Source organism: Aulonocara stuartgranti (genome assembly GCF_965226115.1).
Source record: "Aulonocara stuartgranti genome assembly, chromosome: 14".
NCBI classification, from domain to species: Eukaryota; Metazoa; Chordata; class Actinopteri; order Cichliformes; family Cichlidae; genus Aulonocara; species Aulonocara stuartgranti.
Window position 1 is genome coordinate 28,156,016 of NC_138950.1, and position 13,376 is coordinate 28,169,391.

The 13,376-nt window shown below is 39.9% G+C and overlaps 1 protein-coding gene across 1 annotated transcript; it reads left to right on the top strand.

Annotated features, from left to right (window-relative positions):
* Positions 1-2,963: 2,963 nt before the first annotated feature.
* On the top strand, positions 2,964-12,799 carry tmem120ab (transmembrane protein 120Ab). Its single transcript, XM_082502732.1, has 12 exons — positions 2,964-3,115; positions 3,275-3,393; positions 8,417-8,533; positions 8,631-8,690; positions 8,892-8,987; positions 9,077-9,166; positions 9,242-9,307; positions 9,409-9,470; positions 10,041-10,133; positions 10,819-10,883; positions 11,623-11,691; positions 11,841-12,799. The coding sequence occupies exons 1-12, from the start codon at positions 3,047-3,049 to the stop codon at positions 11,952-11,954; spliced, it is 1,020 nt and encodes a 339-aa protein (XP_082358858.1). The 5' UTR covers positions 2,964-3,046; the 3' UTR covers positions 11,955-12,799.
* The last annotated feature ends 577 nt before the right edge of the window (positions 12,800-13,376 follow it).

Below are 13,376 nucleotides of genomic sequence, written 5' to 3' on the forward strand. Positions count from 1 at the left end.
TCTGTGGCGTATGATGTTTGCAGACGACATGGTGATATGTAGTGAGAGTAGGGAAGAGGTGAAAAAGAGCCTGAAGAGGTGGAGGTATGCTCTGCAGAGAAGAAAAATGAAGGAAGGCAGAAGAAGAAATTAAGGCTTTGCACACAGCAGAACACCTGTTTCCTTATTTATTGCATTGTATGATTAGAAAGATTTCAAACCCACTGACCCAGTTAACTGAAATGTGTCACATACAGTATATACAATATACAAAATTTTAAAAAGTTCATGCAGAGTGTAAAAGCAGAGTGTTAATGTCACCTCCTGTTTTGGGGAGTTGTACATGCTCAATACCATTGTAGCTCAGACTAGACACACCGTGATTCATTTGCTTAAAGTGGCTGGGAATTGGACTTCTGATCATGATTTCTCATGGAACAATGTTTCTTCCTTTCATTTACATGCATGAATTACCAGTGATGGGAATAATGGCGTTACAAGTAACGGCGTTACTTTTTTCAGTAACGAGTAATCTAACTAATTACTATTCCTATCGTTACGCCTTTACCGTTACAAGAAAATATTTTTCAGCAAACAGATGGTTGAAGCTGTCTTCAGCTTACTGCTTCTTAGTTGTTCCGTTGCTAGTTCCTCAGTTGCTACTTCCGTGCAACTGAGGCAATTCAACTGAGTTCAATTCAATTTTATTTATATAGTGCCAAATCAAAACAGCAGTTGTCATGAGGTGCTTTATATTATAAGGCAAAGACTCCACAATCAAACAACCGCCTTTGAGCAAGAACTTGGCAACAGCTTTAAGCAGCTCCCGCAGGGAGCCCGACGATCTGCCCGACGATCACTTTTTGGCACAACACCTGGAGCTAATGGGGCAAAACAATCGCATGGGTGCTGCTGTTTGACTGAGGAAGAATAAAGTAGTCGTGGTAAGCCAATCACACGACCACTTCAAGATGACAAACCAATAAGGTGATATATGCTAGCTTTTAAATTGTGTCGATAGGCCTCGTAAAACTAGAGTCATGATAAACAATATATACGCGGCGTTTTTTCCTCAATAATTTCGTCACGTTTACTGTCTAAGGACAGCGCTAGCAATCACTCTCTGCTTATGAGCAAAAAATAATAAAACAAAACAAAAAAACAGCCCGTTCGTGTCGACCAATCAAAAAAAATGATACAACATCACATTTGGTTGTTTAGGAAGAGGGGGAAGTTTTAGGCGTGATGGCCAGAGAGAGAGAGAGAGCAGAAAAAGAGAGAGAGCGAGTTTTGAGATGTGTGAGATTTGTGACGTTTAGTGTGTTTAGAGTGTGTAGTTAATGTTTTGTCTTGTGTAGTTAGTGTGTAGTGTTGTGGATAGTTTTGTGTTGTGTGTCAGAACAATGAGGCGACTGTTGAATGAAAACAGGAGTGATACTGCTGCTGCTGTCAGACCTGCAGGTATCAGGCTGTGATGTTCTTTATAGTGGACAGAAATTATTTTTTTGGAGTGGCACAAATAATTTGTGTGGCATCTTATTGAATGCAGAACAGCTGATTGTTATATAGATAGTTTGAAATGGTTATTTTTTTTAAAAGGTAAAAGATAAATGGCTGCAAGTAACTTTGTTGTTTGCAAAACTTGTACATATGATTTTAAAATTGACAATTTATATTTGCATTTAAAGTTATGAAATATGATTCATTAAACATGTGTGTGGTTATTACAGTAAAAAATATAACCTTTTCTACTCTGGTTTTATGTTTTTTGTCTGATTTTAGATCAATTGTGTTAATACGGTGTGTCAAAATGAAAACATGACTGTAAATTCAGACACGTGAGGTTGTGCTGAAAAGAATGATACCAAACAAGGCAAATAAACTGTTTTTAAAGGTGAAATGTAGAAGTCAAATCAAAAGTAGTTAAAAATGGCCAGTTACACCCTGGACTCCAGAGGGTTAAACATTTTTCTTTAAAGTAACACAATAGTTACTTTTCAAGTAATTAATTACTTTTAGAATATTGTAACTCAGTTACTTTTTTTTGAAGAAGTAACTAGTAACTATAATTAATTACTTTTTCAAAGTAACTTGCCCAACACTGTGAATTACAGGGATATGGGTAAACATGCATGGATTTAAGGTAGTAAATGTAGATGAGTTTAAATTCCAGGGGTCAACCATCCAAAGCAACAAGCACAGTGCACAAAAGAGGAGTAAAAGAGAGTGCAGGCAGAGTGGATGAAGGGGTTAGGGTTGATTTGCGTCAGAAGGATGCAAGAGTGAAAGGGAAGGTTTACAAGATGGTAGTGAGACCATCTGCTATGATGTATAGTTTGGAGACAGTGGCACAACTAAAATGACAGGAGGAAGACCCAGGATGGACAAGAGTAGTAATGAGTAGATCAGGACAGCTCAGGTTGATTAATTTGAAGAAAAGGTTTGAGAGGCTCGGCTGAGATGCTTTGGACATGTGCAGAGAAGGGATGGTAGATATATTGGACAAAGGATGCTGATGAAGCCACCAGTCAGGAAGAAGACCACAGAGAAGATTCATGGATCTAGTAAAGAAGGACACACAGAGGGATCGTAGTGATACGGTGAGATGGAGGCATGATTCTGTGTGGCGACCCCTAAAGGCAGCAGCCAGGAAAGAAGAAGATTATTCAAAAATACAACTTATGTCACAATAAAATTACACAAGTATGGCTTGCAGTAGTCCAATACAATCCACTAGATGCTGCTAACATGTAGCAATATAAGTGTGTTAAATAGCATGGAGCTGGATGTACTATGGCAAAAGTGAAGACTGCAATGCAGTTAACAATGACCTGCCACCTTAAGCTCTGCAGGTGATAAATTAACACTGTGATAAAAAGAGATTAATGTCCAAGACAAAATCTTGCACATTTGTACCAGTCAAAGTTCACTTTATGCAATCAACTGCACATGGAGACGTGATCCACACCCTGGGAATACTTCGCCATCACATTTCAACTCATTTCATGGTGCTCGAACACCATCGACCCTAAGCTGATGTGCTGTTTTTAGCGCTACTGTTTACAAAATGTCAGAAAATTTGAAAAACATCCTGGGGGAATGGAAAGGTCTGGAAGAAGAGTATCAGCAACTTCAGGTAAGAAACTGCCCATAATCGGGACAGCCTTGCACTGTATATTGAATATATGATGTTCTTTTACAGATCCACAGAAAGCTGAAAAAGTTGAAATATTGCTTCTAATTGATATGTTTCCTGTGTTGTTGTTTATAACCTTGTGTTCTTAATGTCCTGCAGGAGACACACAGAATGTATTTAAAGAAACTGGATGAACTTTCCAAACTGCAAAACAACTGCTCTTCCTCTATCTCCCGTCAGAGGACAAGACTGACTGAGATATCCCAACTGGTGAAAAAGTAAGTGTGAGTCACAACTAGAGATACACACGTACACAGATGTACAACAACGTAAATTATATCTTGCGTTGCATCATAAGAATTGTGGGGAGTTCTGCTCATTTCAGGTGTGTAAGCCTTAAATTGAGTCTTACAACTAATATAGAGAACTTTATACAACATGCCTCATTCACACACAAAACTTTCCTACACCTAAGTGCTTTCTTTCTAACACTCACACTCAAATGAACACATCCAAGAGAAACTTGGGCTTTATACCTCGTCCCACATTCCCATAACCCTCATCCAGTGTGTTGCTACAAGACCAATGGCTGAGCAGCATTAACACTGGCTGCAAGTCTTTAGTCCCTGTAGGGGTCCAGGTCACAGCCTATAATCCTAAACTGTTTTAAATAGCCATACAAATATTAAAAATCACATTTCCACAAAAAACAAGCAAAAAAGAACCTCGACAGAACATAACTGAAATACTATCGCAGTTCTAAATTTATGATTTGAACGTTTTATAGCGTTGGCACACTCACCAGTTCACCACAAGTGTTACTTACTTACTAAATTAGTTAAATATTAATTGTGGTGGATGACACCACAAAGAAATTTAAAAGACCTGTGTAAATTAAAATTAGTGCATTAAGGCAAGGCAAGGCAAGTTTATTTGTATAGCACAATTCAACAACAAGGTGATTCAAAGTGCTTTACAGAGACATTAGAAACAAGAACAAATAAAAAGCATGATTTAAAATTGAATAAAACAAGCAAATAAACTAACTAACTAATTAACAAACAAACAACAGTATATAAAATCAAAACAGATAAAATCAGAACAGTAGATAAAATCAGTAGTTAAATGTAAGTTTTGAAATTTAAGCTTAAAGTGTGGATTTGGTGCTTTATTCAAATGCAGCTGAGAACAGGTGAGTCTTCAACCTGGATTTAAATAAACTGAGTGTTTCAGCTGATCTGAGGCTTTCTGGGAGTTTGTTCCAGATATAAGGAGCATAAAAGCTGAATGCAGCTTCTCCGTGTCTGGTTCTGACTCTGGGAACTGATAAAAGACCAGATCCAGATGACCTGAGGGATCTGGATGGTTCATACTGGGTCAGGAGGTCATTGATGTATTTTGGTCCTAAACCATTCAGAGCTTTATAGGCCAGCATCAGAACTTTAAAGTCTATCCTCTGACGGACAGGCAGCCAGTGTAAGGACCTCAGAGCTGGACTGATGTGGCCCACTTTTTTGGTCTTAGTGAGGACTCGAGCAGCAGAGTTCTGAATGAGCTGTAGTTGTCTGACTGATTTTTTAGGTAGACCTGTAAAGATGCTGTTACAGTAATCAAGCCTACTAAAGATGAATGCATGGACTAGTTTTTCCAGGTCCTGTTGAGACATCAGATCTTTTATCCTTGATATATTCTTGAGGTGATAGTAAGCTGACTTTGTTATTGTCTTAATGTGTTTTTCTAAGTTTAGGTCTGCATCCATCACTACACCCAAATTTCTCGCCTGGTTTGTGGTTTTTAGATGTATAGATTGAAGTTCTATGGTGACCTGTAATCGTTTTTCTTTGGCGCCAAAGACTATTACCTCAGTTTTGTTTTTGTTTAGCTGGAGAAAATTGTGGCACAACCAGTCATTGATTTCCTCAATGCATTTACCAAGAGCCTGTACAGGGCCTCGGTCTCCTGGTGACATTGTGATATATATTTGTGTGTCATCTGCATAGCTGTGATAGTTTATTTTGTTGTTGTTTATAATCTGTGCCAGTGGGAGCATGTAGATGTTAAACAGAAGGGGTCCCAAGATGGAACCTTGGGGAACTCCACATGTGATGCTTGTCTGCTCAGATGTGAAGTTACCTATTGATACAAAGTATTTCCTGTTTTCTACGTATGTTTTGAACCAGTTTAGTACAGTTCCTGAAAGACCTGTCCAGTTCTCCAGTCGTTTGAGTAATATGTTGTGGTCAACTGTATCAAATGCTGCACTGAGATCCAATAAAACTAGGACTGACATTTTTCCACTGTCTGTATTCAGACATATGTCATTAAACACTTTGGTCAGAGCGGTTTCAGTGCTGTGGTTCTGTCTAAAACCTGACTGGAAGGCATCGTAGCAATTATTCTGTTTTAAGAAGTAACTGAGCTGTTGGGAAACTGCTTTTTCAATGATCTTACTTAAAAACGGGAGATTTGAGATCGGCCTGTAGTTGTTCATTTGTGTCTTGTCAAGATTGTCCTTTTTCAGTATAGGTTTGATTACAGCAGTTTTTAGTGATTCTGGAAACACACCAGATAATAAAGAAAAGTTGACGATCTGTAACAGGTCTGACTCTAAAGTCTTTGAGACCTTTTTGAAAAAACTTGTTGGCAGGACATCTAAACAGCAGGAGGAGGAGTTCAGTTGACCTAAGATGTCCTCCAGGTCTTTGCTGTTAATAGGTTGAAACTGTTTCATGGTGTTTAAACAGTTTTTTGGTGGACACAGTACATATCCTGGATCTGCTGTTGATGTACCAATTGCTTGTCTAATTTTTTGGATTTTTTCAGTGAAGAATTTGGCAAAGTCATTGCAGGCCATGGTCGAATGAAGTTCAGCTGCCACTGACACAGGAGGGTTTGTTAGCCTGTCAACTGTAGAAAATAAGACCCGAGCATTATGGCTGTTTTTAGTGATGATGTCAGAGAAGTAGGACCTCCTTGCATTCCTCAGTTGTAAATTATAATTGTGAAGTTTCTCTTTATAAATGTCATAATGAACCTGGAGGTTTGTTTTTCTCCATCTGCGCTCAGCTTTCCTACACTCTCTTTTTTCATTTTTCACCAGTGTGGAGTTTCTCCATGGAGACTTTTTCCTTCCAGAGATAACCTTCACCTTAATGGGAGCAATAGTGTCCATTACATTTAACATTTTAGCATTGAAGCTATTGACGAGCTCATTGACTGACCCTCTGGGCAGGCCAGGTGTTAATGGGAAGACCTGGTTAAATATCTCACTACTGTGTTCAGTTATACACCGTTTTGTGATCACTGTTGTTGATATATTTGTGTGGGCTGAGATTTTACTTTCAAAGAAAACACAGTAATGATCAGACAGGCCCACATCAGACACAGTAACCTTTGAAATGCTCAGGCCTTTGGAGATCAGTAGGTCAAGAGTGTGTCCTCTATTATGTGTGGCCTCTGTTACATGCTGAGTCAGCCCAAAGTTGCCCAGAGTGTTACTCAGGTCTTTAGTCCCTTTGTCCTGAGGGTTGTCCACATGGATGTTAAAATCCCCAGCAATAATTACACAGTCAAAATCAACACAGATCACAGACAGCAGTTCACTGAGGTCATTTGGATGGGGCCTTCAGCTGTAAAGCCACATATTCAAAAGACTGAAAACTTCCAGGAGATAGCTGCTTACATTGAAATGATTCATTAAATAAGACAGCAACCCCTCCTCCTCTCCTGCTCGCCCTGACCTCACTGATAAAACTGTAGTTAGGAGGGGTCGTCTCGATGAGAACAGCTCCACTGTTACTTTGGTCCAACCAAGTTTCAGTTAAAAACATAAAATCAAGGCTGTGCTCAGTGATTAAATCATTAATTAAAAATGTTTTCCCAGCTAGAGATCTAATGTTTAATAAAGCCAACTTAAGTGTTTTAGAGGTATTACTTGTCCCCTCATGTTTGGGAGCAGTCTGTGGCACACAAGGTATGTTTACTATGTTTAAAGATCTTTTAGAATGCAGCTCTCTGTGTTTTGACCAGGCCACATGTCTCCTGTCACCTAAAAGTACAGAAATTTTAAAACCTTCTAGTAAACAAGGTCCCAGCTTCTCCTGGGAAAAGTCATCACTGCCATAATCCTCACAGCCCGGACCCTTCACATATCACATATCAGACTGCGGAGACAGGGCATGAAGAGGAACTAAGGGGGGCGAGGCTGGGCAATGTGACTTCGATTGCTCTGTTGAGGGTGGGGCTCGATGGCGAACCTTTGGCCGCTCTGGTGGGGGGTTTATGGGGGACAAAAAGGGATTGGGACGGGGGGTAGATCTGAGCCCAGCATTGACCCGCTCCATCATCTCCTCAGTGAATTTCAGGTGTGGGGAGGAGGGAGAAAGGGAGGGGGAGGAGGGTGATGGCCTGTCAGGGGTTTGGGGGACTGGGGAAGGTCGTGGTCCCTTGTCCTGGTCGTTGGTGTTGTTGAGAGAGTTGGAGGCAAATAGGGACCCCTCTTCTTGCCTTAGATGTCTCTCCTTTCTGAGGCTCTTCCTCAGATGCCATGGATGTCTCTCCTTTCTGAGGCTCTTCCCGGGTGGGGGCAAATGGAGCTCCTCCTCAAGGTTTCTGCTGGGCTTTGTCTGTTCTTGGAGTACTGTTTGTTCCTCTTTATGAGATAACTCCTCGTTTATCTCAGCCTTGGCACCAAGCACGGATGGATGACGTATGGAATAAAACAAGTTGGAGGTGAACAGTTTCACCCCTGACTTGTTAAAATTTAATCCATTTGCTTTGAACAGATGCCTGCGTTCCCAAAAAATATTAAAGTTGTCGATAAAATGCACTGAGTGGTCAGCACATGCTGATATAAGCCATTTATTCAGTGTAAACAACCTGCTGAATCTCTCGTCTCCTCCTCTGACCGGCGGTACAGGTCCACTGAGGAATACTGCTGCATTCAGAGAGTTTACAGTATTTAGTAATCCAGTAAAGTCCCGTTTCAGAACCTCCGACTGAAACGGACTTTTACAGTGAATTAGCCTACGGAAAAAATAGAGCCAGTCAGGTTACACACATATCGTCACAGACAGTATGATGGAAAACATTTAGGGAGTGCATGCTGCCATGCAGTTCATTTTGGGTCCTTAATTTGCATTTGCTCCAACTTTCCACCAGGTTTTATGAATTAGACTCAGTAGTTTTGACGTGTCCTCACTGGCGAAGAAATAAACAACAACAGTCATATCTTTGGTTTTAGAAGTGGCTGAGACAATTCAATGATGCAAAGTTATCTTGTGCTCTTATGTCACTTGTCAGATCCAGCAAAGGGTCATCAGAAGAAGATGCCAGGATTCTGGATGAAATAAAAGAGAAAATCAAGATTCGACCAAATGCTTTCTTTCAGATGGAGGCTTTCCTTCCCAAGAAAAATAGGTAATCAATAGCTTTTAAAATATAAGCTGACTTTCATTAAATAAAACACTTTTTTAACCTAAAGAGAAAAAAATCATGTGGTTGTTTGATCTTACAGCCTATACCTCAGTCTGGTTCTTGGAAATGTGAATGTCACGCTTTTCAACAAGCAGTCAAAGTAAGTTTGACCATCAAACCCAAAGCGCCGAGTATAATTATTTGACTTTTGCATTTTTCTCTGTTGATTCACTCTTATAGCACCACTTTTATTTATCCAGCCACACCTCTAATATTCAGATAAGTGCTTTCATTGGCACAGCTGTCCTCAGCTGCTGGATTTCGACAATCCTTCACTCTTCCCGAACTTATGCTTTTGCAGATTTGCTTACAAAGATGAATATGAGAAGTTCAAGCTGTGCCTCACAGTCCTTCTGCTGCTGTTCTCCTTCATTTGCTATTTCTTTGTGAGCTACAGGTAAGGCGTAATGTCATCATTAATAGCTGAATGCAACTGTGTGAGATACAAGCTGACACTGTTTCTCTAAACGTAACACTTGGCTTTAGATTTTCTGACGTAATCCTCAATTTTCTGCTGGTGTGGTACTATTGTACCTTAACTATCAGGGAGAGTATCCTCATCACCAATGGCTCCAGGTCAGCACCTCCAATCACGATCATCTTTTTCATAAATTGCTACAACCTATTTATTAAAGAACTTGTGCATTACAGAATCAAAGGTTGGTGGGTTTTTCATCACTACATATCAGTGGTTTTGTCCAGTGTAATGCTGACTTGGTGAGTAGAATAGGTTAAAAAAAACAAAACCCTGATGCTCTTTAAAACACATTTAAACTCTAAATCTTTATTTACAAATGCCCTCCCTTTAATCCTCAAAGGCCAGAGGGAAACCTGTACCACATGTTCAGGAACCAGTTCCTCGCCTACTCTCTGTATCAAAGTAAGTCTTATTTATTTCACACTTCCAGCTTTTCTTTTCTTTTCTTTTTGTCAATAGAAAATTGTACTTAGTAGTCAGTATAATCTTTTAATATCATAAGTTTACATATGGTAGTGATAGGATGTGCGATCTTTAATACTCTGCAAAGGCTTTGTGTGCATTGCAGAGTGCTCTTGCATTCACAACCACATCCTGGGAGCACGGGAAAGGTCGTACCTTCTTTTATTGTTTTACGGGAGGATAAACGTAGCTATGTCAGTGTGCCTTTTTTACATATAGATGAACTGTTGGATTTTCCAGACCAGCAGGTTTAGGGAAGTCGTTTATAGGGTCACACTCTGACACACACACGCACACACACACACATACATACATATACACCTCCACATTCCAATGTAAGGAACAAACACCCACTCACTCTCGTGCGAGAGCTCAGAGCTGCCCTTGCTAAGCAACAAGTAAAACTGTGTGTTCTTCCTATCTGATTCTCAGCTGAAGAAGTGTTTTAGAACATATCTCTTAACACTTTTTCAAACCAAACAAAACCCTGATGATCACTGTTTGCTTCAGGTTTCGTTCAGTGTCTGCAGTGCTATTATCAGAGCGGATGTCTGTACAGACTGCGAGCCCTGGGAGAAAGACACAACATGGATCTGACTGTTGGTGAGACACTCGTAGCAGGCAGATTTTATATTCATTATTCATTCTCACAGGTGCACACACACACAAACTACACCCTTTTTGGCTCCTACCTCAAAGCACACTGTGCGCTGTCGATATTACGTGCTGCACAATAATGTTTAATATTTAGTATTTACTGTTATATTCCCATATATCATCGTGATGTTGCTTATTGTATTGCTCTCGTTTTCTTCTGCTTGTTTTCTTTTTTCTTTCTCAACAGGTGATCCAGGTGATTGATATATGTATTTTTTTTTTTGTCTGCTTATTTAGTTGGTTTTTGTTTTTTTGCCCTTTATCCCCGTCCCTCTTCTCCGCTGTTTTTTCCCCCTCTTCCTTTCTCCCTTTTCTTTTCCTCATTCAAGTCTGTCCCGTATCTAGCAAGTGAAAATAAAAAAATAAATAAAATAAACAATAAAAGGTGAATCAAATAGACCATTACGGCAAGGCTGGGATGGTCCATTTGGTAAAGTAAATCCGTTGGGCATCTTTCCTCGCCTTTAGACAATAATTCTGATGGCAAAAGAACCAAACGGGACAGGCAAAAAAAAAAAAAAGATTTTATATTCATTAAATGAAATGTGACCACAGGCCTCGCTGTAATCATATATGGAAGTAAAAACAGACCTACAAAAATAGAAAACTGTTGTGTGTTTTCTGTATTTAGAGGGATTTCAGTCCTGGATGTGGAAAGGGCTGACGTTTCTTTTACCCTTCCTGTTTTTTGGTCATGTGAGTACAGTCTGTGTGACACTGACAAGCTTCTTCTTCTTATTTTGCATTTTTTAAAAAAGAAAAAAAAATCATGCTTTGTCATGGTTTAGATCAGGAATGTCAAAGTCATTTTACACCGTGGGCCACATACAGGCTACTTTGATGTTAAATGGGCAGGACCATTCAAAAACATGAATAATGTGTGTAAAATTACAGAAAAAGTTCTGCTGGTTCATTACCCAGACTGTCCTATAATAATAAAAAAAATGTATTATTATTTTTTACTGCTAACTCACTGTAAATCAAACAAAAAACAAAAAGAAGCAAACAAAAAAGAGACATTTCCATCATAATGGAAAAACAGGTAATTTATTTTTGGTGTAAGGTGAATGGCAAGGTGGGGGGTGTCTTTATCAATGGGAAAAACTGTAAAACTTATGACAAGTGAGACAGCTGTTAAAAAATCTATTCTCTCCCTCACATTTTCTCAAGATGTCCAGTTGGCCTGTTTCAGGTCTTTTGCGGGCCTTTCCTGGTCCCCGGGCCTCATGTTTAACACTCCTGGTTTAGATGGAATAGGCACTGATAAAAATGCTGATGTCATGTAAGACTTCATATCGACTGTATTTAGGCAGCTGGAGACAGTGTTTGGATTTTTGCTGATCTTGATAGCAACTCGATCTTTAGCATTCCTCTGTGTCTGCGTACTACAATCACTACTACTACAAACCCTGAGGCTTCGTGTTTTGTCTCTCAGTTCTGGCAGCTCTTCAACGGGCTGTCTCTATTCAGAATGGCTCAGCTCCCAGAGTGTAAAGAATGGCAGGTCAGTGGTCTCATACACACCGGGTTTTACAGTTTCTATGTGACATCCAGTCACCATTAGCACAGATTACATGCTGGTAACTGTGTGTTTAGGATACGACTCATCCTCTTCTGCTTACTCATGTTCTCTATGCTCTAATGTCATGCCAGGTTTCAGTGTGTGGGCTCTGCTTCCTTATTCTCTTCGCGGGAAACTTCTTCACCACTGTTGCAGTCGTTCGTCAGAAGTTAAAGACCAGGAATCAGAAGCCAAAGAGCCTGTGATGCAGGAAATTATTACAAGGAGGCACAGTGGTCCTGAGTTCAATTCCACCATCAGACCGGGGTCTTTCTGTGTGGAGTTTGCATGTTCTCCCCGTGTTTGCTTGGGTTCCCTCCTGGTACTCCTCCCACCATTAAATGACATGCAGATTGCTGGGATAGGTTAATTGATTAATCCAAATTACACCATAGGTGTGAATGTGAGCACGAATGGTTGTCTGTCTCTGTGTGTTAGCCCTGCGACAGACTGGCGACCTGTCCAGGGTGTACCCTGCCTCTCGCCCTATGACAGCTGGGATAGGCTCCAGCGCCCCCCGCGACCTTGAAAAGGATAAGCGGAAGCGAATGGATGGATGGATAGACTTATTACAAGTGTATTGCCTTGTATTGTATGCATTGTATTGTGTAAAATGACTAATCACTCGCAGTTAAATGTTCAGTTATGATCCACATCACTTACATGTTCAGAGACAAGCATCACTCTCCAATAAAGTCATTATTTTACAGATTTTCTGCAATTTTGTTTGTAGCCCTTAATGTTATTTTGACTGTTCAGCTATATTTTATGTTAAATGTTATAATGAGTAATTCACGTTATATTTTATTTCTCTATGTGTTATACTAATGATTAGCAAACATTACAGCCTGGGCTAAAAATAAAAAAAATCAGTGTTTTTTCCATTTCATGTTTTATTGTTAATGCTCATTTGGTGTCATCATAATAAAGTGCCTTTACAGTTATTAATAAACAAGAAAATTGACTGAATTTCTACTTTAAACAAAGAGCTGGAAACATTCCTCAGGGATTTTGGTCCATATTGAAATGATAGCATCACTCAGTTGATAAAGTTTTGCCAGCTACACATCCATGATATGAATCTCCTGTTAAACCACATCCCAAAGGTGCTCTACTGGAGTGAGATCTGGTGACTGTTGAGGACATTGGAGTACAATGAACTCATCGTCTTGTTCAAGAAACCAGTTTGAGATGATCTGAGCTTTGTGACATAATGTCATATCGTGCTGGAAGCAGCCATTGGAAGATGTGTACTCTGTGCTTACAAAGGGATGGATGTGATCGGCAGGCTGTGGTTTTTAAACGATGGTTAGTTGATGTTTAGTTGGTACTAATGGGCACAGTGTGCCAAGTATCCCCCATACTATCACAACATCAACTATCACTGATAGAGGGCAGGAAGAAGAACAAGCAAACTCCACACAGAAAAGACACTGGATTTGAACCCTGTGAGGCAAAAAGACCAGACAACATTCTTCCATTGTCCAACTTTGGCGTCAGCTGTATCCTCAGTCTCCTATTCTTACCTGACAGGTGTGGCACCCAAGATGGTCGTCTGCTTCTATAGCCCATTTGTGTCAAGGCGCAATGCCGTGTATCCAGAGATGCTCTTCTGCATTACCAACACG